General features: G+C 34.2%; 1 protein-coding gene across 1 annotated transcript; it reads left to right on the forward strand.

Moving 5' to 3' along the window:
* Nucleotides 1–1,124: 1,124 nt before the first annotated feature.
* Nucleotides 1,125–23,441, forward strand: LOC126832178 (transcription factor Sp9). The gene is made up of 2 exons (XM_050562884.2): nucleotides 1,125–1,194; nucleotides 21,038–23,441. Exons 1-2 carry the CDS (start codon nucleotides 1,174–1,176, stop codon nucleotides 22,328–22,330), a joined length of 1,314 nt encoding a protein of 437 aa, XP_050418841.1. The 5' UTR covers nucleotides 1,125–1,173; the 3' UTR covers nucleotides 22,331–23,441.
* Nucleotides 23,442–26,767: the final 3,326 nt, after the last annotated feature.

Here is a 26,767-nt window from a genome sequence, read left to right on the forward strand (position 1 = left end):
TGGGACGTAAAAATATGGAGGTGCCGTGTTCATCGGGATTTTCTGGCGTTCTTCGCCCTTGTCAGTAGTGTAGAAGGGACAGCCTGGGAAGGGACAACGTACGTATAGTCGTTCGGATGGGACGGACAACTGCGGTCTCCTGTACACATTGGCGTGCACGTAAAAGAACCCTTGGCAGTTGGGATTCAAAATCGGAGCAGCTCGTGGTGCCGCTGTCGGGGCAAAATTTCCCTCATAGCACACATTATGGTGTATGCCCGTCTTCATTAGTCCAGTCGCAGAATAAGAGTAGGGCGTTAAACCCCATTTCATTTTATTTCATGTCATTTGAGAAATGTAAAATCAGATGTTTGTGCTGTTTACCGGCCGGGCCCGGGCCGTCTTTTATTTTTAATATGGAGTCGACCAACCTAATGGTTTACGTGAAAATACAAGTTCCAGATTTACAACAAATTCTCATCATCACTTTCTTTTCATTTCAGCAGTATATATTATATTTAATTAAAAACACTCGGAGCTGTGAAATTCTGACAGCAGGATAGTTTCTTGATAAAATAATTATTTAATTAACGTTAGCTCACCCACGAACGTCTGATAATTGTATTTTTCATTCAAAACCCCTTTTAAAATAAATTCAAAAAAAAAAAAAAAAAAAGAAAGGCCACCCCCACATAAAGAAAAGTTGCGGCGATTTTATCTATATTCACGTTTAACGAATTTTCTTCTGTTTTTTGTTATCTTTCTTTTGAACAATTTGGTGTTTTGTGGATTATAAAAGCCAATAGAATAAGATAAAATCTTATCCGTGTTTCAAGATAACTTTTCCCACTTGTTCTCACATCTCGAATTAAATTGTTTGTTAGTATAAACACTAAACTGTAAAACGTTATCGAAGACAAAATCGCCAAACTTGTCATAAACCCGCTGAGAGGCCACAGCCAGTAATCTTTGGAGATATAAATCTCCGTAACCGTTCAACCCGTCAATCAAACCTCACGCTTGACGTTGATTGGTTAAGATGTTTAATGGGCGTTGATTAGCGTTAATGGAGGGAGTATAGGGCGTGGTTTATATAACAGTGATATGGAAGGTTGATATTGTACAGGATTAGAACATTATTCGTTCACAAATCACTTGAGTGGGAAAACTACTGTACGGACTACTTTGACTAGAATGGCGACAGCGATGTTAGGGGTAAGTACAGTATTTCATGATTTTAAGAACGTTTAAAATAAGTGTACCGAACCAGTATACTATTAAGGCTAACTAAACAATCTCTTTGACGAGGCTCAATTATAGATTTGATGTCAAATATTTTGAAATATGGCGATTTATAAGTGATCTTATAACAGTCATATTTAATTCGGAGACGGAAATACCCATTGTCAGTCAATTATCTAATAATTATTATGTTTCCAAATAAAAATTGTGTTTGTCCCATATTCCATTTAATCGCTTGATGATTCCCCTTGAGGGCATGCATTTTAAAATATTCCGGAATAATGACGATGTTCCAGTCAACTAACAATAGCCGTATTTAAATATTACCCATATTTTAATTCTGATGCGGAATAACTCATTGTCAGTCAATCATTCCCAACAAAAATTAAGTTTGCTCCATTTCCAATTTCAACGCTTGACGAATCGAATGCATAATATTTACTAGATGAATTAACAAGACCAGTAAACAAATATAGAGGTGTTTCATTCTATTTAATCATTCTACCTGGATTCATTTATCACCTGGATAGGTAACATATTGTATCAAATAATTTAACTTAATTCAATTTAATTTAAATATTTCAATATATAAAACTGAATTCGATACAACGCAATGGTTTTCTGTGATCGGTGTGTATCATGGTACCGATATCTACATGTCAGTTATTACTGAGTGTTCAAATTGATAAACAAGTTTCAGGTCAACCCATTTAATTATAAACATGTAGACAAACAAACCATAATCCTAACCCGTCTTCATTAGCCCAGTCGGAACAGAACAGTAGGACGTTAAACCCCATTACATTTCATTTTCATTTCAATTCATAATTCTAAAATTTCATTTTGATTTTATTTGGTATATTGTATACGCTGAAACAGTTTCCGCTGTGTAGGTTTAGTTGTAAATGGTCCTCTAATCAAAGGTGTTAAGTTTTAATTGGATTTGATTGTTATTTTTGTTGCATATTCTGTATATGTTGCCTACTATTCATATACCTGTATATAAATCCTCGTCGAAACGTCGCTTAGTATTGAACTCAGTAATTGTGTATCCATAAAATTGTACCTTGTGTTAATATGTTGAATTACTAAATGTCAATCAAAGAAGATATGTATCTGTAACAGCCAGTATAGTATTTCATTAACAGAACACAATATTTATGGGAAATAATCACTGGTTTTATTCTAAAAACACAACGTTTCGACTAGTATCCTCTTATCGTTATTAAACACACCAATATTAAACATTTCCATTATTAAAACAAGACAAATATATTTTAAGAAATAAATAACGAACTATTTGAAGAAAAACCGTTCCGTCGGTTCGTGATGGTCGTTTATGTATAAAGTTTGTTTCATCAGTAGATAATCTTAGAAATAGATAGATTTTATATGATTGACATGTATAAATAACTAGAAATACACGAGATACTATGGAATATACTGACTGTTTTTTACTAAACAACGTTTCAGTATATGTCACCATGGCTTTGATAAAACTTAGAGTAATTGTTTCCTATGTACAGGGATATATTCTTTGAGTCAAAAATAAATTTTAGAAATGGGTATACCCTTTTAAATATAAAAATCTCTGCAATGGATATACTCTTCGAATCAAATTTAAATCTTATAAATGGATATACTCTCTGGATAATATTTAAATCTTAGAAATGGATACATTCTTTGAACCAAATTAAAATCTTAAAAATGGTTATACTCTTTGTAAATGGATATAGTCTTTGAATCAAATTTAAATCTTAGAAGTGGGTATATTCTTTGTAAATTTAAATCTTAGAAATGGATATACTCAAAAATATAAATCTTAATTTGCATTTAATATAAAGCAAACACGTTTATTTAATTGTGATGGAGGTGAACAAGCGTAGATTCAACACAAGAAAGTTTATTTCAAGGGTAGCTGTTGTTATTTTTTATAGTGATCTGCTTAAGTGAGTTTAATTCAAGGGTTGTTGTTGATAGAGTTACGTGTGTGAGTGTGTTTGTAGTAAGACGCATATTCAAATACAATACTGAACATCTTTATATTTCTTACATCGTCTCCATCTCGACATTTTAAATTGAATAATCCGTAAGTAATCCATACCAAACCGTGTCGTACTAGGGATTTTCTTTATGATTTCTTTGCGGAACGTTTTGTTCTAGTTTCTTTAAGATTTTGCAATGGAAATTTTTGTTTTATTTTTTCCCGGAATAATATTATAGTTACAGTGGTAATATGTATCTAATGGTATTGTTTGTTTGTTTGTTCTGTGCTTGTAGTAAAGTTATCGCTTATTATATCCGCTCTGTGGTTTGTTGTGTCCTTGTTTTGTAGTACAGTTATCTCTGAATTATATCTTCTCTAGGATGGTGTATGGTTTGTCGTGTCCTTGTTTTGCTCTACAAGTATCCATGTATTATATCTACTCTAGGAATCTATACGTGCTGTATCGTTTATTCATTCGTTCCCAATTGTCTGTTACTACTAGAGCTAACGTTTTAATTCATATTTTGAAGTCTGTAGAAATGTGTCATTGTATATATGAATCACGTACTAAACACACTTAATATAGGACAATTAAATATACAGGTAGCAACAGGTAGATACACCTATACTTATATATACCTGGATTCTAAACCAAGACTCCTTGTTGTCATAGATAGTTATCTACACTTAGAAATCCAATTTCAAACCCGTCTTCATTAGCCCAGTCGTTGAAGAAAACCGCATTTCATTTCCAATTTCAAACATTGCCTCCATGCATAGGTAGAATATTTGTTTTAAACTGATTATATAGCGTTTCTTGGTCTATTAGTATATATTGGAAACTAACAGATAACATACAGGTAATTTTATCAGGTAAAAAAAAAACCCAAACAACAAAGGCGTATAGTTAATATTATAGACACTGATAGAAAAATTTAATAAAATGCAATTCACGGATTTTACTTTAGTTAGCTGAAAGAATATTATCTATCAATCGTTGTTTTAAAATATTGGTAACGAAAATGACTGCGTGTTGTTTTCTTACGCCAAGTCAATTTTATACGTATTCAACATGCGATTTCTAAGAGTGTAAACTTTTCATATGTTCAAATTAAATCTACTAATAACATTACTCCATAGAAAGGATAATAGTATGCCAAATTATCATGACACGAGGCTCATTTATTACAAATAAAGTACACGCGACGAATGTCGTGCACGAAGCAGTATATGTTTATTTTCGGTATAATTTCAATCATCTACAGAATTTCTCAATGAAACCTACGTCAAAATAATTAGTATACTTATACCACAGCAGTTTATAATAATAACTTTATCATATATACCACAGCAGTTTATAATAACTTCATGATATATACCACAGCAGTTTATAATAAGTTCATGATATATACCACAGCAGTTTATAATAATAACTTTATCATATATACCACAGCAGTTTCTAATAATAACTTTACTGTATAACCGGGTAAAACACTATAACTCCCGTCAAAATAATAACTTTACCATAATATATATCACAGTGTATATCAGTTTATTTAACAGGGTATATCCGTATAACCCCCGTCATAATAATAACTTATCATATATACCACAGCAGTTTATTTAACGGAGTTTATCAGAATAACCCGTGTCATTATCTGCACATAATAGAATATATTATAATATTATTTTAGATATACGTCATCACTTCATAATATTATCATTTAATTTATGACTCTAATCACTGGCAATTTAATAGCATTAAAAATTTACTTTGAAATTTAAAATAGTTTATATGTAATATTAGCCGTAATTTACGTTAGATATGGAATGATGGAATAATATGTTATTATATAAAGTCTATATTCACTTGTATAAAGATTAGAATCGCTATATGTTACCTATGTGTTAATGGTCTAACGCGTGTAATAATATATTATACTGACAATTATATACGATAACTTTCTTGTAGTACACAAAGGAAGGGGCATATTCTTTTAACGTTAAGGTTGTACAGCTTTTAGCACCCGTCGAAGTAGAATATAGCGTTATCGTGTATTATACATATTGTGCCATAACTTTCTTGTAGTACACAAAGAAAGGGGAATATTTCTTAAATTACAGGTGATGCAACTTTTAGCACCTTTAAAAAGTATAGAATAAGAAGATTATGCACCTGTAGGATTTCTTATATATATATTTAAACAAAAACAAAAAATAAAAAAAAAATAGATAAGGGTTGGGCAGGTAATTTAGATGTTGTAGAACTTTTAGTAAGTTACGTATTACGACACCCCAGTCATGTGTACTGGTTTTAAGTAGATTTTAGGGTTCGTGCACCAGTATATTTTATTTTATTTATTTATACGTTTTTTTTTTTAAAAAGGGTTCGGATATTTAACTTAAAGGTTTTACTACTTTTAGCAAGGTGCGTCAGTAAAAGTATACAGACTATAATTTTAGGGTTCATCGACCTGTGTAACAATTCTTATAAAATCAATTAAAAAAAAAGAAGGTTGTCAGTTCATCTGGAAATATAAATTCAGCTATACTCTAATATTGTGTAAAATATATAAATGCCATTTTATCGGTTTTATTTTTTAAAAACAACCCATTATATCAATGGTATTTAGTAGTATTGAACTGGATAGATCCAGGTCACAGTTCTACGGAATATAAGTATTAGGATTCTATGTCTTTATACAGTCGAAACATCGCTCAGTAATACATAATAATTGTCTTTTATATAGCATTGCACAAGCGAATTATTGAAATAAAATTGAACCGTGTATTAGTCCTGAAATGACTTACCCCCATCTCTCTCCCTCTCTCTCTCTCTCTCTCTCTCTCTCTCTCTATATATATATATATATATAATATATATATATCTATGAAATTGTACCCGGTGTATAGATTTATAAGCATTTATTAATATTGCTGTACCTTTTGAATTGGTGGTCTTAAGATTTGTTCGGAATTTAAAAAAAAAAAAAAATTAAAGCTGTGTTATTTAGTATATCAAATCTCATTATAGAAAATATACGTTAACATTCATACTAATATGCTTGCTAATAAATTTTGTTTTTAAAATCAAAATAAAAAACAAATCAGAATTAATATTAACACACTGAAGTGTGAAAATGTCTAAATATTTGGAAGGTAAATTTAGGTGTAATATTTATTTTTTAACAGGAAAATCATAATTAGGTCCACTTGAATTTCTATAATTCAAATACAATATCTACATTACTTACAATGGAATTTAGGGCGTGTGTAGTATTTATTTTTCTTTATGTCTTACAAGATACATGGAGTTTAATTGTTATCAATAAGTATAGACTAGATATTAAAATCTATTTTTCTGTGGCTAAGTCTTTTTAAAAGGGATTGATTGAGTATGTGAATATGTGTAAACGAGGGATGTTTGAAGGGTATTGGACGATCTTGGCGATGTAATAGTGTTATACTATACTGAGGTACTATGACGAATATTTGCCCAGATAAGAGCCGCCATGGTCGTTTATTTGATCTTACTGGATCTTGACATGGTTAAACGGCTTATACGTATTTAACTTTCCTAATCCGCTTATACGTCATAGATCTCGTGACGTTATCACCAAATACACTCACGTGCCTGATAGAAGCGTACAACACATTATAGGGAGTGATCAATGAAAACGGAAGGGTGTGGTGTACGAGGCAGAATATTTCTCCTTTCTAAAGTACTCCGATTAAAAGGATTCAGATGTGCAACTGTATTTCTAGAGTTTATGTTTAGCATAGCATGGATTCATAATACCATCGTGGGTTTAGCATAGCGTGGGTTCATTATACCATCGTGGGTTTAGCATAGCGTCGATTTTTACCATCGTGGGTTTCGCATAGCATGGGATTTACCATCGTGGGTTTAGCATAGCGTAGCATGGGTTCATAATACCATCGTGGGTTTCGCATAGCATAGGATTTACCACCGTTGGTTTAGCATAGCGTAGCATGGGTTCATAATACCATCGTGGGTTTAGCATAGCGTGGGTTTTTATTTAGTTGTGTTGGTATGACATGCTAGATAACGACTTGTGAAATCTTGTTGAGAAGTCACCGTGCAATAAACTACAGTAATTTGTATCCGATTTTAGTGGGGCAATCTGATTAAGCAGTGGGTCAATGTGTTTTAGCAGTGGGTCAATTTGTTTTAGCAGTGGGTCAGTTTGTTTTAGCAGTGGGGCAATTTGTTTTAGCAGTTGGTCAGTCTGTTTTAGCAGTGGGGCAATTTGTTTTAGCAGTGGGTCAGTTTGTTTCAGCATTTGGTCATTTTGTCTCAGCAGTTGGTCAGTGTGTTTTAGCAGTGGGTCAATTTGTTTTAGCAGTGGGTCAATTTGTTTCAGCAGTGGGGCAATTCGTTTCAGCAGTGGGACAACTTGTTTTAGCAGTTGGTCAGTGTGTTTTAGCAGTGGGTCAATTTGTTTTAGCAGTGGGGCAATTTGTTTCAGCAGTGGGTCCAACTATATACTCCAAAATGACCTGACTAAGTCGCTATGCAATATAATATTGAAGTATGGAGTATAATATAAGAGAGAATCACCTCACCTATTAAAAGTTTGATAAACTGTAGGCGCTTTTTGTTCATCAAACTGTTGTCGAGTTAGCCCGACCTATCAAATAACAATTCAACACACCAGGGGTCGCCACGCTACGACATGGTTTGTATAATACAATACTAAGAAAAAACAACTCTCCTATTCTAAAGTTTAAGTGTTCATCGTTATGTTTAAATGTTTAAAAAAAGGGCCGAGGACTGAACAGAACACTTGGATCTTCACGGTATAGTTTGGTTCACATGCGTAATTGTATTATTTATTTCTGTATACAGTTTCATGCTGTAAATTTAGGTTAGTATTAGGGTAGGTTTAAAAATTTCGTTTGTTTTTCCTTGACGTTGCAGTTTAACACAATTGTTGTATTATTCAAAGGTAGACTATAGAAAACAAAATCATTTTTGTAATTCAACACAATTGTCGGATTACACAAACGTAAAATATAAAAATCGTTTTTCTTGACGTTTCAATTTGACATACCTTTCGGACTTTTTAGAGGTACAGCATCATAACCCCGCGTTGTGTATTCGGTCTGCACACACTGAATAGAATCCATTCATTTTTTTTTTACTTCATCAATCCAAAGTATAAAGTATCTTTATTACAACCACTTCAGTTTTATAATTTTATAATGTAACTCCTGTTCCCACGGTCTGTCATTACTCATTAATGACTTATTCAATTCTTGTATCAAAATATTTCAAGTTAAAAATTTAATTTAACATAGGGTGTGCGTTAAGACCAAGATCTGCCAATATGGACGAATTATCCGATTAATCAGTGAGGATTTTTATTATTCTGTTTTGATCGGCAAATGTTATCAATGGTCCAAAGGCCACGATTACAGAACGGGTTGTGTAGTTTCTGGGTTCCCTTTCAAACGTCTTCAATATCGAACAATGATGTCACTTTCGGAAATTAAGGATTAACTACTTTTATTGCTCTCATTAAGCCAAGGGTCAGAGCAGACACGTCATAGGTGAAATATGATACGTCATATCTTCCTATGACGTAAAGTGCACTATGCTGCTTCGCCGCCTTATATTGCGGAAGTGTTAATACAATCGATAGGGAAATCGCCTCAATTTTGATGAATAAACCCCATAGTCAAAGTGGGATAACGGAGAGTCCATAAGACCCCCGATTGCTATTTCTTAAAATTATATTGGTGGAGAGGATGTTTAAAACAAGGGGGGGGGGGGGGCGAATGGTTAGCCCGTGCGCGCTGTATCATAAGGTCTGTCATTGAATCAACTGGCGGGGTTTCCATTACCCGGTTGTACTTGACAAAGAGCAGGGTCGCCTGTCCAACTTCGTGAGATTTCTCCGGGTCCTCCGGTTTCCTCCCACTGCTAAAGACCTCTACGCGCAAACAAATTATTGAAATAAAATTGAACCATGTGTTAGTAACGAAAGAACATAGTTTGTGTCGAGTGGACGTTACCCCCCCCCCTCTCTCTATCTCTCTCTCTTTTTGTTAAAACAATATGATAAATAGCATCTGGGTAAGGTGCAGTTATTGTCAGGGAATTATTGTTTTATAATTTGGCGTGTTCTGGCTTCCATCAACCAGCCATTAGCTCTTCTACTCTAATTGAACAATCAATTCTACCAATCAAAATGTTTTCTAAATCGAAATTCTTTCGGCGAATTCTTTTCTTAGAAAACTCTATACCAGAAGCGATTATTGATCGTTGTGAAGAAAGAACATGGTTGTCAATAGCATTTACTCTTAGGAATACGTTAACGTGGTGGACATGCTCGTGCATTCTAGAAGATGTTTGCGGTTGTTGTTAATCGTGTAAGATACAAATATATCAATATTATCATCTTCGTGTTGCTAGCCGGTCATTGTTGGGTTGATTAAGTTTCACCATCCCTCGACCCCGCTTCATCACAATGTATCACACATCGCGCCAATTCCCGCCAATTAGGCGATAAACGGTAGCGGAAATAGACTCCATTACTGATAACACAGGGTCGTAAAACAGACAGCAGAGGGCGCCAAAGTTGTAAAATTTAGGAAGGTGATTCTCGTATTTCATGACCCCTGACCCCGCGAATTAACACTAACGATGTGACGGTGATAGAGCTAGACAGGTGATGGGGTATCACAAAAGACCGAGAGCTTTAGAAAATCAAATAAAATAATTAAATCTTGAGATATCTTGGACGAAAAATAATCAAACAATTAAAAGACGACTTCTTCATTTACACATTAAAATATCAAATACATTCTGGCTCGGTGAGCAAGATGTTGGCTGGCTAACCTAGAGGTCCCGTGTTCGATCCCTGCGTTGGCCTAGAAAGATAAACAGGATTTTCCGGCATGGTCCCCCTTGTCAGTGGTGCAGGGCAGAAGGTCTGGCCAGGGACAACGTTTAGTCGTTTGGATGGGATGTAAAATTGAGGTCCCGTTTACACATCATAGGTTTTTAGATTTGACTAAATTTTCAATCACACCAAATATTAGATAAAATCAGTTAGCCAGACTATGAAATAATTTCTAAATATTTCTATTTTTTGTGTAAACAATATTTTATTTCAAATTGAATGACAAGGAAGTAGGGGACAGGCCTATAGGAATCATCCTTCCCCTCATCGACATAGTTAAAGCTTTAAACTTCATTTGATTTCATCTGTGTACTAAAGTTATTATGGATAGATTAGGTAATATTTATATTAGACTGATTATACATCACCTAATTAATGAATATAATTTGTTTACAATCCATTAAAATAATTGTAGCTAGTCTGTGGACAATACTCAATTAATGCTGCAGAAAGTCGGACGTTAAACCCGACATAACTACCCACGCCCCACTCCCATATACAGACTATCTTCATTGCCCCGTAAGTTATCATTTGGGTGCAGGAAGCGGACGTTAAATAACGTTAATTCACACACACAGAAGAGTAAGACGTTCAATCATATTTTATTTCATTTCAAACTTAAAATAAAGTGTAACCATGTTTTGGATATGGATCTCACGGAATAAAGTTAGACTTTAGTTTAAATCAACAAAGTAGATTTGTTTTCCGACATTTAATTTAAATTCAGAACACGATGCTACATTATAGTTAAATAGAGACAGGGAATTAACAAATTAACAAATTAGGTCCCGTTTCTCGATACTCGATTTTTAAATTTCAGAAAAATAAAACTGAATTTGAGTTCAACTTCATCAAAGATTGAATTAGCAGAGTCAATTTCATTTCTCGATACCGAATTTAAATTTCAGATTAGGAAGCTAGATAATTGTTCAATTCAATATCAACACAGATCAAATTAATAAAGTAGGTTTGATCGCTTAATAGTGGTTTTAGATTTCAGATAGATTTTAGTTCAATATAATATATCATCATCAAAGAGAGAATTAGCGAAGTAGGTTTGATCGCTTAATACTGTTAGATTTCAAAGAATTATTGTTCAATATTATATATATTATCAAAGAGAATTAGCTAAGTAGGTTTCTTTTCTCGATAGGCCTATTTGAATTTAAATTTCAGAGGATGAGGCTGCATTATAGTTCAATAAAATAGGCTATATATTATCATCAAAGAGTGAACAGCAATAGGCCTACTGAATATAAATTTCAGAGGAAGAAGCTAGAAATAGGCTAAATATTATCACCGAAGAGAGAATTAGCAATAGGCCTACTGAATTTCAGAGGATGAAGCCAGATTTTAGGTCAATATAATAAATATTATCATTAAAGAGAAAATTAGCGGAAGTAGGTTTCGTTTCTCGATAGTTCTACTGAATTTATATTTCATAGGATAAATCTAGATTGTAGTTCAATATATTATATATCATCACGGGCGTCTGAATTAACGAAGTAGGTTCTATCTCGTGCTATTGATTTCTAATAAAATTTATTTTCACGACAGTTTATCAATTAATCTGGTATAAAGAAGTGTCTTATAGAAATATGGTTGAGAGGTTTTTTTTATATATTATTTTATCAGTTTTAATGAATTAGGTTTAAGTATTATTGATAATGTTGCTTGCTTGTCTTTTTCTCTCTAACGATATTGTCATTCAATGAGAACGATATTGTCATTCAATGAGAACGAGTTTTATAGACACAAAACGCATGAAAGAAATAAACAAAAATCTACAAATGAAGAAAAATCATAAAAAAAATCAACCCTTTGATAAATTATTTTTTGAATTGATTCTTTCTTCATGGTATCGGAATTAAACGTAGTTTTCTATTGAGGGCTATTTGTAGCAATAGCAATAAATATGCAATAAAGTGTGAATAAAAAAAAAAACGCGTAAATGTTGAATATCATTAAGCAGCACGTGCTGATTTTAACGGGCAGTGAAAACTACACCTAGCCACCCTTTTAAGATATTTTACACCAAAGTGAAAATAAAAGCATATTTGAATATTTATTTGAAAGGGAAACGTGATCTAATAGATTTCAATATTGAACAACGATAGGTCTTCATAGAATCCTCTGAATGGGTTAAAACGGGGCATATCATTTTTCGTGTAAACACAAACTTCACAGCATTCGGTACACAAGAGTCTTTCGGTTATATCCGCCTTACTGGTATATGTTAATAAATGACCATATTGAAAAGTTCTTATTTTAGATTTATCATTGTGGTGCAAGGTGCCCGTCATTCCACCGAGTGCAAGTTAAGACGAATACAATCTCTGGCGTGGTCGTTAAGTTTATTTAGGCTAAACGTTTCAAGCGTTTAAGAAGACAATGGCGATACTTTATCGTTAAATCTGTTCTGTGAGGCAGGAATCACGTAGAATCCCCGACACGAGTGACTCATATTATTCTCTATATTTCTTTGAGTGGATCGGGTCTTTTAGTAAGACACGCTTTGTATGAACTATGACAAAAATTTGTTTAGTAAATGGTCGTTTTAACGAGCCTATCTACACGTGTGGTATGACTTGACGTCACGTATCTTCTGATTCCCGCGTGATGTCCCCGTTCTGGTTCCCCATCCCTCCCCGCCATTCCAAACGGTCGTATCATGGCGTCAACACCATTTTTATGGTTTAAACGAAAAATATAAATATGATAAATCTAAAAATAGTGGTAATCTTAGATCCCACCACACACACACACCTTTTAAAAAAATAAAACGAAATGCTAATAAAATTTACCTGCTCCTTTTGCATTTATCGGTAAATATCAAGTTTCCCATGAAAACTTCCCGCTAAAATGTAGTTAATTGATTATTTGACATTTGATTATGAAAACAAAATCAAAATATCAACGACAGAAAATGTACTGACTTAGATTCAAATGAACTGAGAAGAGGCCCATCAAAAGTTTTAGGATAAATTATAGGCCGTACTAGTTTGTGTTTTGACTGTTTATATCGTCTGTGGAGGATGTTGACAAGTAGTCATTACGTCATATCTTTGTAAATACTCAACGGAATTCAATCAAATTTATTTTTCAGATTCGACTTTCACAATTCCCCAATCCCTCAAATGATGTTAATGGGTCAAGATGAAAATATATAAACTTCGGGATTTTTTAAAAATTTTATATCAAATATAAATCATCGAATTATTATTTTATTTCATTTATTTTTGAATGATAAATAGGTATATATTTACTATTTAGTTTGTCTAGGGCCACTTTCACTATTTTTTAAAATCCTAATCTATCGAAATGCTTCTTTAAAAAAATTACAATTGCTGATGCAAAACTAAAAGTAGAAATGAATTGGGCGTTTCATTTTAACAATTTTTTGTTATAATATATCGGGATGGTCGGTATATATACATATTTAAGATTAGAACACCCCGATTATTTTGTCAAACATCGTTTAACATGTTTGAAATATAAATCCAACTCTAACGATTATATTTTCACTTTTCCCAAATCATTAGTTATAAATTTAGGGTCGTGGGGTCATCTCCCACCTCGAGACACGCGTGATATTTGCCGCCATTGTCAATGCATTCAAACTTTAAACTGTAGACAAATTAGGGCTATGACGTGTCACACAAGAATTGGTATGGATTAAGATTACGTTTGATGTTGCCGACATAGGAGACGAACTAGAAAACGAGTCAGTGAAAATAATGGCACTGTCTGTCAATTTCACATTCACCATCGACTTTAAAGATTCTTGACAATGGCGACAGTTATAAATTAAATATATGACCTTTTAAGATCAGCCAATTTTAAATTTGAAAATAAAAAGCAAAACTGGTTATTGAATTATATTTTTATATTTTGTTAAAAATAGATAGTTATTATTTATTTATTTATTTAGAATTACGCCCACGTACATATTGATGTTTTAGTATATCAGAATTATAAACAACAAACTAAATTATATCCTTTCAAATAAACCACAGCAAATTCTAGTAAATATATTTATTTCTAGGGAATTCACAACGTTTACACATATTATTACATTATGTATTACAGCCTTTCATAAACAAAATTTATAAAAAAAATAACCTAAATTATATCCTTTCAAATAAACCACAGCAAACTCTAGGAAAGAAACAACGTTTACACATATTCTATTTTGTATTACAGTCTTTTATAAACAATGTTTATAAAAAATAAACGCATGCACAGGATACAATACTAGAGAATACAACTATTGTGTATTACTCCAGTCGACTGTTCATCTCTCTAGTTTTTATTAATTATTAAACAAGTATTTTATTCTATGGAATTATATCCTGAATATAATATACACTCTAAAATACCATGGAAACAATAAATGCTTGGTGGTTTTAGTGATGGGTGAGGATTTGATGGGAGAGTTTTTAAATATATTTTAATTTATTTCAAATTGTATGTTAAATAATATATATCTAAGTTAATTTGTAATCTAAATGAACAGAATTAAACACTCAATTTTAAAATACTTACAGGTTTTATTGGTGAAAGGGGGAATTTTTAAAACGTATTTTTATGCTATATTAAACTAAGCACTCTATTTAGAAATGATTAGAGCATCTTGATTCGTGTGAAATAACTTTTTGATTTAATTAAATTTTTAATAATTAATTTGTCTTGTGAAGTGGGTTTACGTATATATTTAAATTTCGGGTCCTCAGGTAGACCTAATGTTAAAATATAACTAATTTGATGTTTCACTGTCGACACGAAACCAATAAAGGACGTCCAGATAATATTGTGAAAAGAAAATTTAATTGTATATAACTCTCCCGTCAAAAGGCAACACCTAGTAACTCACATTTTTCTTATTTTGAGAAAACAAAGGGAAACGGAATGAATGAATATTAAACGCCAGCTCATCCATTGATTTGACTATTGAGTTACTAAGTTTTGCTGTGGTATACTAGGCAAAAGAAGGAAGTTGTTAGGTTGAGTCATGGGTGTAACTGCTTACAAAATCAAAAGATTGGAATATCTAGTACAACAACAGGAAGCACATACCCTAGAAACTACAAATTTGGTCCTAATTCAATTTTGATAAAAAAAAATGTGAGTTACTAGGTTTTGACTTTTGACGGGAGAACTTGTCACATCACTAAAACTCAAGATGAATCGAATATAATCATAGAGAGCTTGTCCTAATACTAATTCCGTCTTCATTAGCCCAGTCGGAGCAGAACAGTAGGTCGTTAAACTCTATTTCGTTTCATTTTATTTTCCATTACCAATTAAAATTACATACCAGGGCCCTGTTTATCGAAATCTTAACTAAAGATAAAATCCAGATTTTAATAGATACTTCAATTTTGATTAGCTAAGCACTAAAATCAATCTAATTTTATCCAATCAAATTATTAAAATTTGTATGTTTATCTTAGTTAAAATTTCGTGAAACAGGCCCCAGATGAGCCAAGTACAACAACGCTTTACTTTGATCTAAATTATACCCCTATAAATTCTTTAAATATAGGTACTTTGGAAATAAGGAAGAGGTGTTTATTTTGGTGAAGATTATGTACACATTTTGGTCGTTGTTTATAAATATATTTTATATTAGTTAACGAAATAAATAAACTAGTCGACAGGGTTCAGACCATGAATTAATAATTAGTTGACACTGACGAATACCGACACAGCATTCTGTGGTAGAGTTCTCTATACGAAATACCCAAGATAAAAATATCTTATTGAAACGACGTGACGCATGAAACTTGTTCTTATATATTCAACGACAGTTTTACCCTTTTATTAGCGACCACGATCTATTCACATATTACTATGAAAACACCCCTGGTGTCCCCCCAGGGGGTTACCTCTTCTCCCCAGCATCGCTCATTATTTATAGTAATCTAAATTTGCTATTTATTGTACCATTCAACAAGAGGAATTCTCGAGGCGTGAAACTCACAAAAACACAAAAACTACAACAAAATATTAATGGATTTCCATATGTCAAGGATAAAATGGTAAACGTCTTTTCACTTTTCACTGGTTAATTGTTTCTTCACGTCTCCTCTTTCCGTTCATTTTGATCTTTAGATATGTTCTGTAAAATATATTTGATAATATTATTGTTTTAATAGATAAATTGATAAGAATTTTAAAAGCACCCTCTTTAAATTTTGTTAATGAAGAAATCGTAAATTCTGTATCGTTAAATGTATTTTTTCATATCTTTGTATTTGACTAATTCTATCGCCTCGTGATTTCGAGGGTTCTCAGCTAAAGACCCCTGCGCCTAAGCGAATTATTAAAATAAAATTGAACCATATGTTAGTCCCGAAATGACTTGGATTGTGTGGAGTAAGCGTTAATTTTTATAACTCGCGGTCTTATCAATTCAAATAATTCCAATGTCATTTAGTAATTAAACTGGAATATACAGGTCACAGTTCTATGGAATACAATTACTGATTATTACTAAACAACGTTTCGACCCTTGTCGTTATCAAATACACATTTCTATGGAATACAATATTTATTACTGTGCTTATAGTCTTATCAAGTAATGTCTAGTCACAACATCATCTGTAGTAAACAACAGTATTGTCAATCTGATTCAAATACAGATCTGTATTTCGTTTATTTTATACACTACCTGGCATACACTACCTGAAGATCTCACCGGTTGTAGTGGAAGGTCGCATCAGAGGTCAAACGCGCGACTTTTGACCCTATGACGTCAGACACTTGATTAATCAATCGGCATTGATGTTTCTAGTGGGTTACCCACAGTTCCGTGCATCTCACGCCAAAACTTCGCAGTAACACACCATTTCATTGGCTAATCCCTCACATCTTCCAGAACGCGGGTTTTATAACAACTCTTCCAGATCTTGGTGGTGTCGCAAAAACAAGTAAACAAAATTTTGAATTAATAAAAACGAAACGAAATAGGATCTGTGTTTTAATCAGATTGTAGAATAGTGTCCAGGGTATCAATATAACTACATTTAGCTACTGAATATATAGTACAGGGGCGGATCCAGGATTTTCAGAAAGGGGGGGAGGCTGTCCCCACTTGGGAGTACGAAGCCCGACCCTCGGTGGGCGGACTGACGGGCAATCAACCAAGTCACCACACAAGAACACAGGGACCGCCGACTTACGACGGGGATCACTACCATATTTAAGTATTCTGTTCTTCTTTCCCGCGAGAATATATTAGGCAAAAAATTGTCCCCCCCCCACTCTGGACCCGCGCCTGTTTTAGTATAACAAAAAATATAAATTCACTACGGATAAAATTCCAAATAGTAATTATTTTTCTCTAAATAGGACTTGGGTTGCATTCTTTTAATTTTATATAAAATCTCAATGATTCACCCAACAAAAATATTTGAAATGTGAACCAGGAATTATTTTATTAGATGACAAAGAACTGTGATTGTATTGATGAAAAGTTTGTTTATAAATGTATAATTAATGTTCCATTTAAATGGATCATGTAAGACTAGATACAACAAATAAATTATATATGTCATATAAAAAACTAAGAACATTGAAATTGGATTCTAAGGTCATTTAGCTTAAATATCTCACGGTTTTAGATTAAGACAGTTATTCATCGAGTGAACTGATGATATTAATTACCAAATTACTGTGGAATTCCTGTATTAAGACCAGTTATGGGACTGGTATAAATTGGTTTTAATAGTAGGGTCGATGCCGATTTGGTATATTATGAACGTCTTAGTATCCAATACAGCTATCTTATACAGGTTCTTAGCAACATTACAACTCGATTATACAAACTCTTAACAACGTACAGATTTGTAGCAATAGTAAATCTCTCTAATACAGTCATCTTGTAGCAATATTACAACTCTCTAATACAGTCTTGTAGCAATATTACAACTCTCTAATACAGTCTTGTAGCAATATTATAACTCTCTAATACAGTCTTGTAGCAATATTATAACTATCTAATACAGTCTTGTAGCAACAATAAATCTCTCTCTCTCCCTCTCCCTCTCTCTCTCTATCCCTCTCCCTCTCTCTCTCTCTCTCGCTCTCTCTCTCTCTCGCTCTCTCTCTCTCTCTCTCGCTCCCTCTCTCTAATACAATCTTGTAGCAACAGTAAAACTCCCTTATACAGATTTTTAGCATCCGTGCAATAATACAGATTTGTAGCAACAGAACAAGATTTTTTTTTAAATTTAAAATCTAGATTTTGATATTTGATAATGCTATGTTGTTGATGAACTGAATTGAAAGATTAAACTGATAATTAATACCACACATATAGATATTATAAAATAAAATATAGTTATGTCATGTTTCACTCGGCTATTAATTACATCCATGGTATATCATACACTTAATCTAACTCCTTACATTAAAGAGGAGAAGAAAAGGGGGAGTTAATTCTCCGTAACCTATTAATGACATCATGAACTAATTCCTTTTGTCTCACGTGCTAGTATTCTATCGTCGGCGAGGTGTTAGAAGTTGGATTGGGTAACGACATCAACTGTTAAAGATTCCCCTAATGTTAGCCCTGATACCATCTTAATGTTTTCAGTGTTCGAACAACAATAGACTCGGGGTATTTTATTTCAAGTTTTTATTTTAAAGGGATCAGGTTTTAAGGGATTTAAGTGCGATGCGCAACATTACCTTAAATAAAGTCTGTCTAAATGATCTGCATTTAAATAAATAGGTTTCTGATTCATCAAAATGGTTGACATTAGGGATCAGAATCCCACGTTTATTCTATTCATAAAACAACTTATATATTTTTTTTAAAAAATTTGATATCAGATCAGATTTGTGTTTCATTTAATTCATGTAAGATTTGCACCAGGAGAACTCCAACTCTATTTCAGGTCAGGAATAAACGAATATATAACGTTATTGTACTGTTCAGACCGCTAGGAGATCTCTAAATAAAACTTCCTGGTGATCTCAACACGGACATTTAGCCAAGGCAGTTTCGTCTGACCAACGACCTTGATCATATTCCTCGTATATTTACCGACAAAAAAAATCCCCAATCATTACTACAAAAAAATAATTTAAAAAAATAAATAAAATAACTTTAAAAAAAAAAATGATCCTGTCCAGGCAAGATTTCCCTCATAGTATTCTGTATGGCGTATACACGTCTTCATTGTTCCCGTAGGAGCAGAACAGTAGGACGTTAAACCCAATTTCATTTTTAAAAAAACCTGTTCAGACGACTAATGATGTGCTATCTTTAATGTCCAGGCGGATATACACAAGAAGAGTGCAGACTTTACACGGACATTTAGCCCAGGCAGCTGTCCGACCAATGATTCTGGATCAAAAGTGCCTCGTATTTTAAGCATAACAACAAATAACTAAAAACACCATCAAAAACGTTGAGAAATATGACTAAATCATTAAATAATTCTGGATCAACCGAAATAAAAAAAAATAAAGCACCCCAAATGTATACAAATAACTAAAAACACCTCAAAAACTTGAGAAATGTGAATAATAACATAGACATACTTGTCCTTACAGAGTCTAAGGTCCGTTTATATCTTTTAAATAAGCTGAAAATTAAACATCATCTAGCAAATAATTTATTGATCTCGTGTATTGAAATATTTGAAAATTTGCACCCAATAACATAAAAATACTAAACAGCCTTGCCTATAGACATTCAACCAAGTGCTTTTCTTTCGCTTCAAGCAACTACAATTCCTTAAGTGTTTTCTCAAAAGATGAGTTTTTGTTTGTGGCCGTGAAATAGCTAATATTGATATAGAAGCTTAAAGCAATAAGTTTATGAATTTATCCATTGAGACAAGTTTGTGTTGTGGGGATGTAGTTTATTTTTATAAAGCCCCTTAAATACATTTATGTAATTCTTTGAAAAGGCGACAAATGTCGGGGCTAGAAAGGGTTGAATTGTAGGTGAAAATTGTAAGGCGTGTTATGGGAGTTGGAGATTCACAGATTAAAAGTTTAAATAATATAAAAAAGAAAACATCATTTTGTAAATTAGATAAAAGTTTTATTGAAGCATCCGAGACGTGTGTTTATACACATTTAAAAGTTTAGGCAAATAATTTATGTTCGAGGTGAAGTTATTGAAACGTAACACAATGGTCACTCGTCTCGCTTCATAGAAATGTCGGGTTAGCTTCTTGTAGCGATTCATACCGATATAATGTATCCAGTTCCCGTTAATACTAGTGAATAAGTTAAAATGTTGTCAGAGAATTGAACCTAGCCTATTTATGATGAAAAAACCCCTAAGTTTACATTTCTATGGCTTTCAATAAGCAAATGATGTTTTGAATACTAGAAATGATTAATCTGGTGAATATTATTGCAAGAGAATACCTGAAAGACGATGTACCTGTGATTCTGTAACTAAACCTATTAATATCAAAACTAGTCTTCCGCCATTACGAAATATATCAACACCTATATACATCGACCATTTTAAATATCTTTTCAAATTTTATTTCCATAGATTCTGAGGATGATTTTTGTCAAAATTGGTGCAATGTCTATTTTCTGTCTTGTCCGCAGGTTTATCTTGTAGATTTGTGTCTTGTGTGTAGTGCGATCCTCCTGCACTTACTATTACAGTTTAACATCCTTGGTAATAGGCCTGATAACTTGCTCTAAATGATGTCATTCTGTTCTTACGTCACGGCAGAGAAGGGGGCAAGTTCGGCGTATTAGAGCAGGTTATCCAGTCCACCCTTTGCCCCCGTCATCCAGTAATACGATGATAGTGGGTTCCTGATAAAGTATAGTTTCTCCGTAACAGTCGTGTTTGATAATGAACCTGTGAAGAATCTAAATCCGTAGTTTTATTAATTTTTAATTTGTGTCTTTCCAGGACCCACAACCATTTGGAGGAACCCCTTTAGCCATGTTAGCAGCACAGTGCAGTAAAATAAACAATCGAACTCCACCTCCACTTGCCGAGGCTACAGTTGGTAAAGGCTTCATGCCGTGGAAAAAACCTGGATGTGGCGCCACTAGTCCTATTCACCTAGCAACACAGAGGATGTCGGGATTTAATACGTCATTAACGACCAATAGTTTAACGTATCCAAGGACAACGTCAAATACTACGTCACCAACATCTTACAATAATGACATTTTTTATCCCTCAGTTGGAAGTAATGCTTATTCACAATGTGATATCTCCCAGGCGGCTTTCTTGCAGAAGATGGGGGAGAGCGGTTTGGGTAATGCTGCCGCTGGATTGGGGAGCATGTATTCTCGAGTGCCTTCCAACCATCCGTACGAATCCTGGCCCTTCACTGGTATAGCCTCAGCTCAAGCGGCCACAACGCACGGAATTAAAACGGAGATGCCAAGTGGTGTAAATGGTGGAACATCTTGGTGGGATCCGCACAGCTCCCCGTCAATACACAACGCCCCTGGAAACTGGTTATCGGATATCCCCAGCTCGTCAGCAGGTCTCCACTCTCAAATATCCAGCAACTACTCACCGTCGGATTATTCGTTAAATCACTCTCTCGCATCCAACCCTGGGTCTTTACTTCCGTCAGCAGCCGGACAACATCTCCTACAGGACACTTACAAATCAATGCTACCATCACAAGGAGACTTAGGAGCATCGGCCATGACGTCATTTCTCTCTCGACCAGGTGGCTTAACGGCACTGGGTAGTCCACGATCTCAGAGACGTTATACAGGAAGAGCCACGTGCGACTGTCCGAATTGTCACGAAGCAGATCGTCTCGGCCCTGCTGGTGATCATTTAAGAAAAAGGAATGTACACAGCTGCCATATACCCGGATGTGGAAAAGTTTACAACAAAACGTCACATTTGAAAGCTCATTTAAGATGGCATACTGGGGAACGGCCATTCGTTTGCAACTGGTTGTTCTGTGGAAAACGTTTCACGCGCTCTGACGAACTGCAACGCCATCTTCGAACGCATACGGGCGAGAAGCGATTCGCGTGCCCAGTCTGTAACAAACGATTTATGAGGAGTGATCATTTAGCGAAACACGTGAAAACACACAGTCAGAATAAAAGCAAAAGTGAAAGTAGTAGTGACAATGAAAATACGAACGATAACGGAACACAATCTAGTTCTCCTGTTAATTCAGTATCCCCCAACACAACACTATCGCCGTCAAGGAAAGATAACTGAGGATTGATTGACTGAATATCCAATAAACTCGGTGATTGGAGGAATTATTCTTGCATGCAGTTTGATGATTAGATTCGAATAAGTGAGCTGAGATGTGAGTCAAACGTTGGCAAGGGAATCGACGTGATTACCACACCAGGGTCGTGTTGGCGCATGCGTGTGTGTGACATAATTTTTGGCTAGAGACGATGAGTTGTGTTGCGCCTTGAGTTTACCGGAATAATTGATATGCTCACTATTAGTGACCAGGAGCTTCTGTTGTAAAATAAAATATTCCGGAAGAAGAATTGCCCTTAAAAGAACAACCAGACAGGACAGTAAATAAAATAATGTTTAATAATATAAGGGCGAGAGAAAAGGAGTTGTGTTGTTCAGGAGTCTCGATGATACCGGGGTAATATTAGTTTTCAGTAGCTCGTGATTCCGAATTTCCTCTGAAGGACAACATCGGACCTTATTCACGACAACTCCAACTAAAATATTTGAAGAATGCTGGCTTTTCATTGGCTCAGAGATAAAATTTGTGCTAGGGTATTAATCCCTAACCAAATAAAATGGCAGGATTCTTATAATATTTTAGTTCAAATTTTCGTGAATCAGGACCCAATAATAGTAGATAAACTAATGTTTAAAACCTACGCATGAGAAACGATGAAATAAATCATTTGGTTGATATACAAACACATCAATCTGTAGAAAGTCTTGTAGGTGCACTCGTCATAGAGGAAACCTAGTATTAGATATAAGTTCAAACCAGACACTTTCAGATTGGCCATTTGAGTTTTTGCATTTTGTTTTAAACTATTGAAGGAACGAACCTAACTTAAAATGTATGGAAAACAGTAGACTTATTTAGTAAAAAGCTAAAATGTAGGTGTGGGGAAGCCTTATGTTGACCAGTATTATTTTTAAGTTGAAGCCGTCTTTGCTACATAAACTTCTGAATACGACACAGAAAAGTTTTAGAGTGGTTACTGGTGTTATGCAATCGTTAACTTTCTGAGTTCCCTCGAGAGGTAGAAGTTATTTAAATGAATAATAAATGTACTATAGGTAAAATAATGTATATATATCATGTTTATAGAATTTAAATATTGTATAAAGTGCTAGAGAACACGAAATAAATTGTTTTAAAAAAATATTAGAAAATATCTTAGTTATACTTCTTTTGTCTGGTTTGAAAGTCAACTGTGAGAAGACCATTTTGATACACATCTATAATGTTCTCTGACGGCCGGGAGAAAGTTTTGGCAGCTATCTTATTGTAATGTGTCCTTAATGCATATTACAATATTACAAGGATACAGACTTAAAATCATTTGGGAACTGTTGAAGTTAATGGGTCCTTCTTACCCCACTTTCACCTACTACAAGTAACAATACACGTCTTATCCCCACTTTCCCCTACAATAACACATAGTATTATTGTTGCCTACAACATGTACACAGGGCCTTTCTACCCCCCTCCCCCACCCCTCAAGCTACACGTATACATACCCTTCTTACCCCACCTTCCCCTGACAATAGTCCAGAGACCCTTCTTAATCCACATACCATTCGTACTGCACTACCCCTTACTACAAATAAAAAGATCCTTCTAACCCCAATTTTGTCTACAACACCACTCGTTAGGTGCAGCAACACATCGTACTATCCAGCTTGATTAGTTCTACGATTTGTCTCGGCCCTTGGAATCAACGACAAAAAAACAACAACAGACTGAAGAACCACAATGGAATAAAATCCACCGTGAATGCAGTCATAAAATATTGCAAATTATTTTCTTGTTTAATTCATACCTTTGTTTACCACAAATATAATAAAATAATTACAACTTACGACGGGAATCCGACAGAAATAAAATATCTTCATGAAAGGTTTTTAGTCACAAATCAGTAGTTATTGATGATCAGAAGTTCTAAGTGCAGCCTTTGAAGAGGAGCTTTGATGTTCAAATTCTTTCACCCACTTTCTATCACCGGCATAAAATGGTTAGGGTTTTAATAGCGGCACACCTGAGAATTTATTATCGTACCTGAATAAAACTAGATGTTTTAATTATCGGTGGAAAGGTAAAAAGGTAGATTCATCTGAATAGATTTCTTTTTAAATTTCGCTAAATCAGTTGATCAATAGGAGATAAAAAGAGCACGAGCGAAGGACATCAAAGTGAATTTATTGTCGTCCAAAGGGAATGAAATGGGGTTTAACGTCCTCCTGGGCTAATCGAGAAGGGCATGTGCCATACAGTATGCTATGAGGGAAATTTTGCCCAGACAGCGGCGCTACGGCCTACTCTTATATCGAATTCCAACTGCCAAGGGATATTTTACTTGCGCCCCAATTTGTACACGTGACCTCGGTTTTTCGTCCCATCCTAACGACTAAACAGCAGTCCTTTTCAGCCCCACCCCTCCTTCCTGTCCCACTGGCAAGGGAAACCATGTCGGAAAATACCTCCTGGCTAGCGACCCAGCGTCTTACTCGCTTAGCCACCGTGTCTCCCTCATTGTCGTCCATGGTTCAGTTGTTAGCTAAAGGGTCGTGGAAAGGCAGCGCTATATAAATAAATTATCCAAGGTTTATTTTATATCAGGACGTGATGTATTTTAGTTAACATGATTAAAGTCGTAATATTCCAGACTAAAAGACCCAAATAGTCCAGACTAGAAGACCCAATAGTCCAGACTAAAAGACCCAATAGTCCAGACTAAAAGACTTTGTCTTCCAGAGTAAAATACCACATCTTCCTGCCTAAACAGACTAGTCTAAAAGACTCGATATTCCAGTCTAAAAGGCTCAATATTCCAGTCTAAAAGACCTAATATTCCAAACTAAAAGACCAAATATTCATGATAAAAGTAATGATATCAAAACGCAGTCTTCATTAGGCCAATCGGAGCAGAACAGTAGGACGTTAAACCCCATTTTACTTCTTTATATCAAAACGGATATTGATACGTAGGCCGTAGCACAATGTCCGGGCACACTGTATGGCGTCTGATGCCCGTCTTCGTTAGCCCAGTTGGTGTAGAGAAGTAGCACGTTATTCCTAATTTCATTTCCGTTTTAAAGGATATGATAGCCACCACATATAAAACAAAATGATTAGGATATATCAGATAAAATCGACTGTCAGATCATTGATAGGTGATCAATTGAGATGTTATCATGTGAAAACTACAGATAACATTGAATGAAGGGAAGACGATGTACAGCTATGATTTATCAATGAAACCCGGTTTTATTATTTTGTATTTTTTTCATTGATAGAAAACTACTGATGTATATCTCATACTTTAATCTACAGACGAACACGTGATGTGATTCGTAAATACCTTTCACATGAATATGACTACACTGATTCACATATTTAACGAATAAAAAGGTTTTATTTCTATGAAATATTATCCATGCATAGAGGAAATAAATCACTGATTGAATGTTAGACAGGTTATACGAACGTATACATGGGATCTCGGGGGGTTTTTTGGTCCGATTTGCGTGGTTTTAATGACTACCGATAGCCTTCATATCAAGGTATGTCAATCGGGATGATAAAATATGGTACAGTATACCAGTCGAGATTATAAAACATGGTATATCAGTCGGGATTATAAAGCATGAAATATCAGTCGAGATTATAAAACACGGTATATCAGTCGAGATTATAAAGCATGGTATGTCAATCGGGATTATAAAACACGGTATATCAGTCGAGATTATAAAGCATGGTATATCAGTCGAGATTATAAAACATGGTGTATCAGTAGGGATTATAAAGCCTGGCATATCAGTAGGTATTATAAAGCATGGTATATTAGTCGAGATTATAAAACATGGTATATCAGAAGGGATTACAAAACATGGTGTCAGTAGGAATTATAAAGCATGGTATATCAGCAGGGGTTATAAAGTATGGTATATCAGTCGAAATTATAAAACATGGTGTATCAGTAGGAATTATAAAGCATGGTATATTAGTCGAGATTATAAAACATGGTATATCAGAAGGGATTATAAAACATGGTGTATCAGTAGGAATTATAAAGCATGGTATATCAGCAGGGGTTATAAAGCATGGTATATCAGTCGAAATTATAAAACATGGTGTATCAGTAGGAATTATAAAGCCTGGTATATCAGTAGGGATTATAAAGCATGGTATATTAGTCGAGATTATAAAACATGGTATATCACAAGGGATTATAAAACATGGTATATCAGTCGGGGTTGGAAAGCATATTATCAGTAGGGCTAATAATATATGGTATATTAGTGGGGATTATAAAACATGGTATACTAGTCTGGATTATAAAGCATGGTATATCAGTAGGAATTATAAAGTATGGTATATAAATATCAACTGTGATATATAGAAGTGAAGTGTATTTTAATCCAGGTGTTATTTCCGTCCCGTGATGTTATAGCCAGCCA

The sequence above is a fragment of the Patella vulgata genome, chromosome 9 (genome assembly GCF_932274485.2).
Source record: "Patella vulgata chromosome 9, xgPatVulg1.2, whole genome shotgun sequence".
NCBI lineage: Eukaryota > Metazoa > Mollusca > Gastropoda > Patellidae > Patella > Patella vulgata.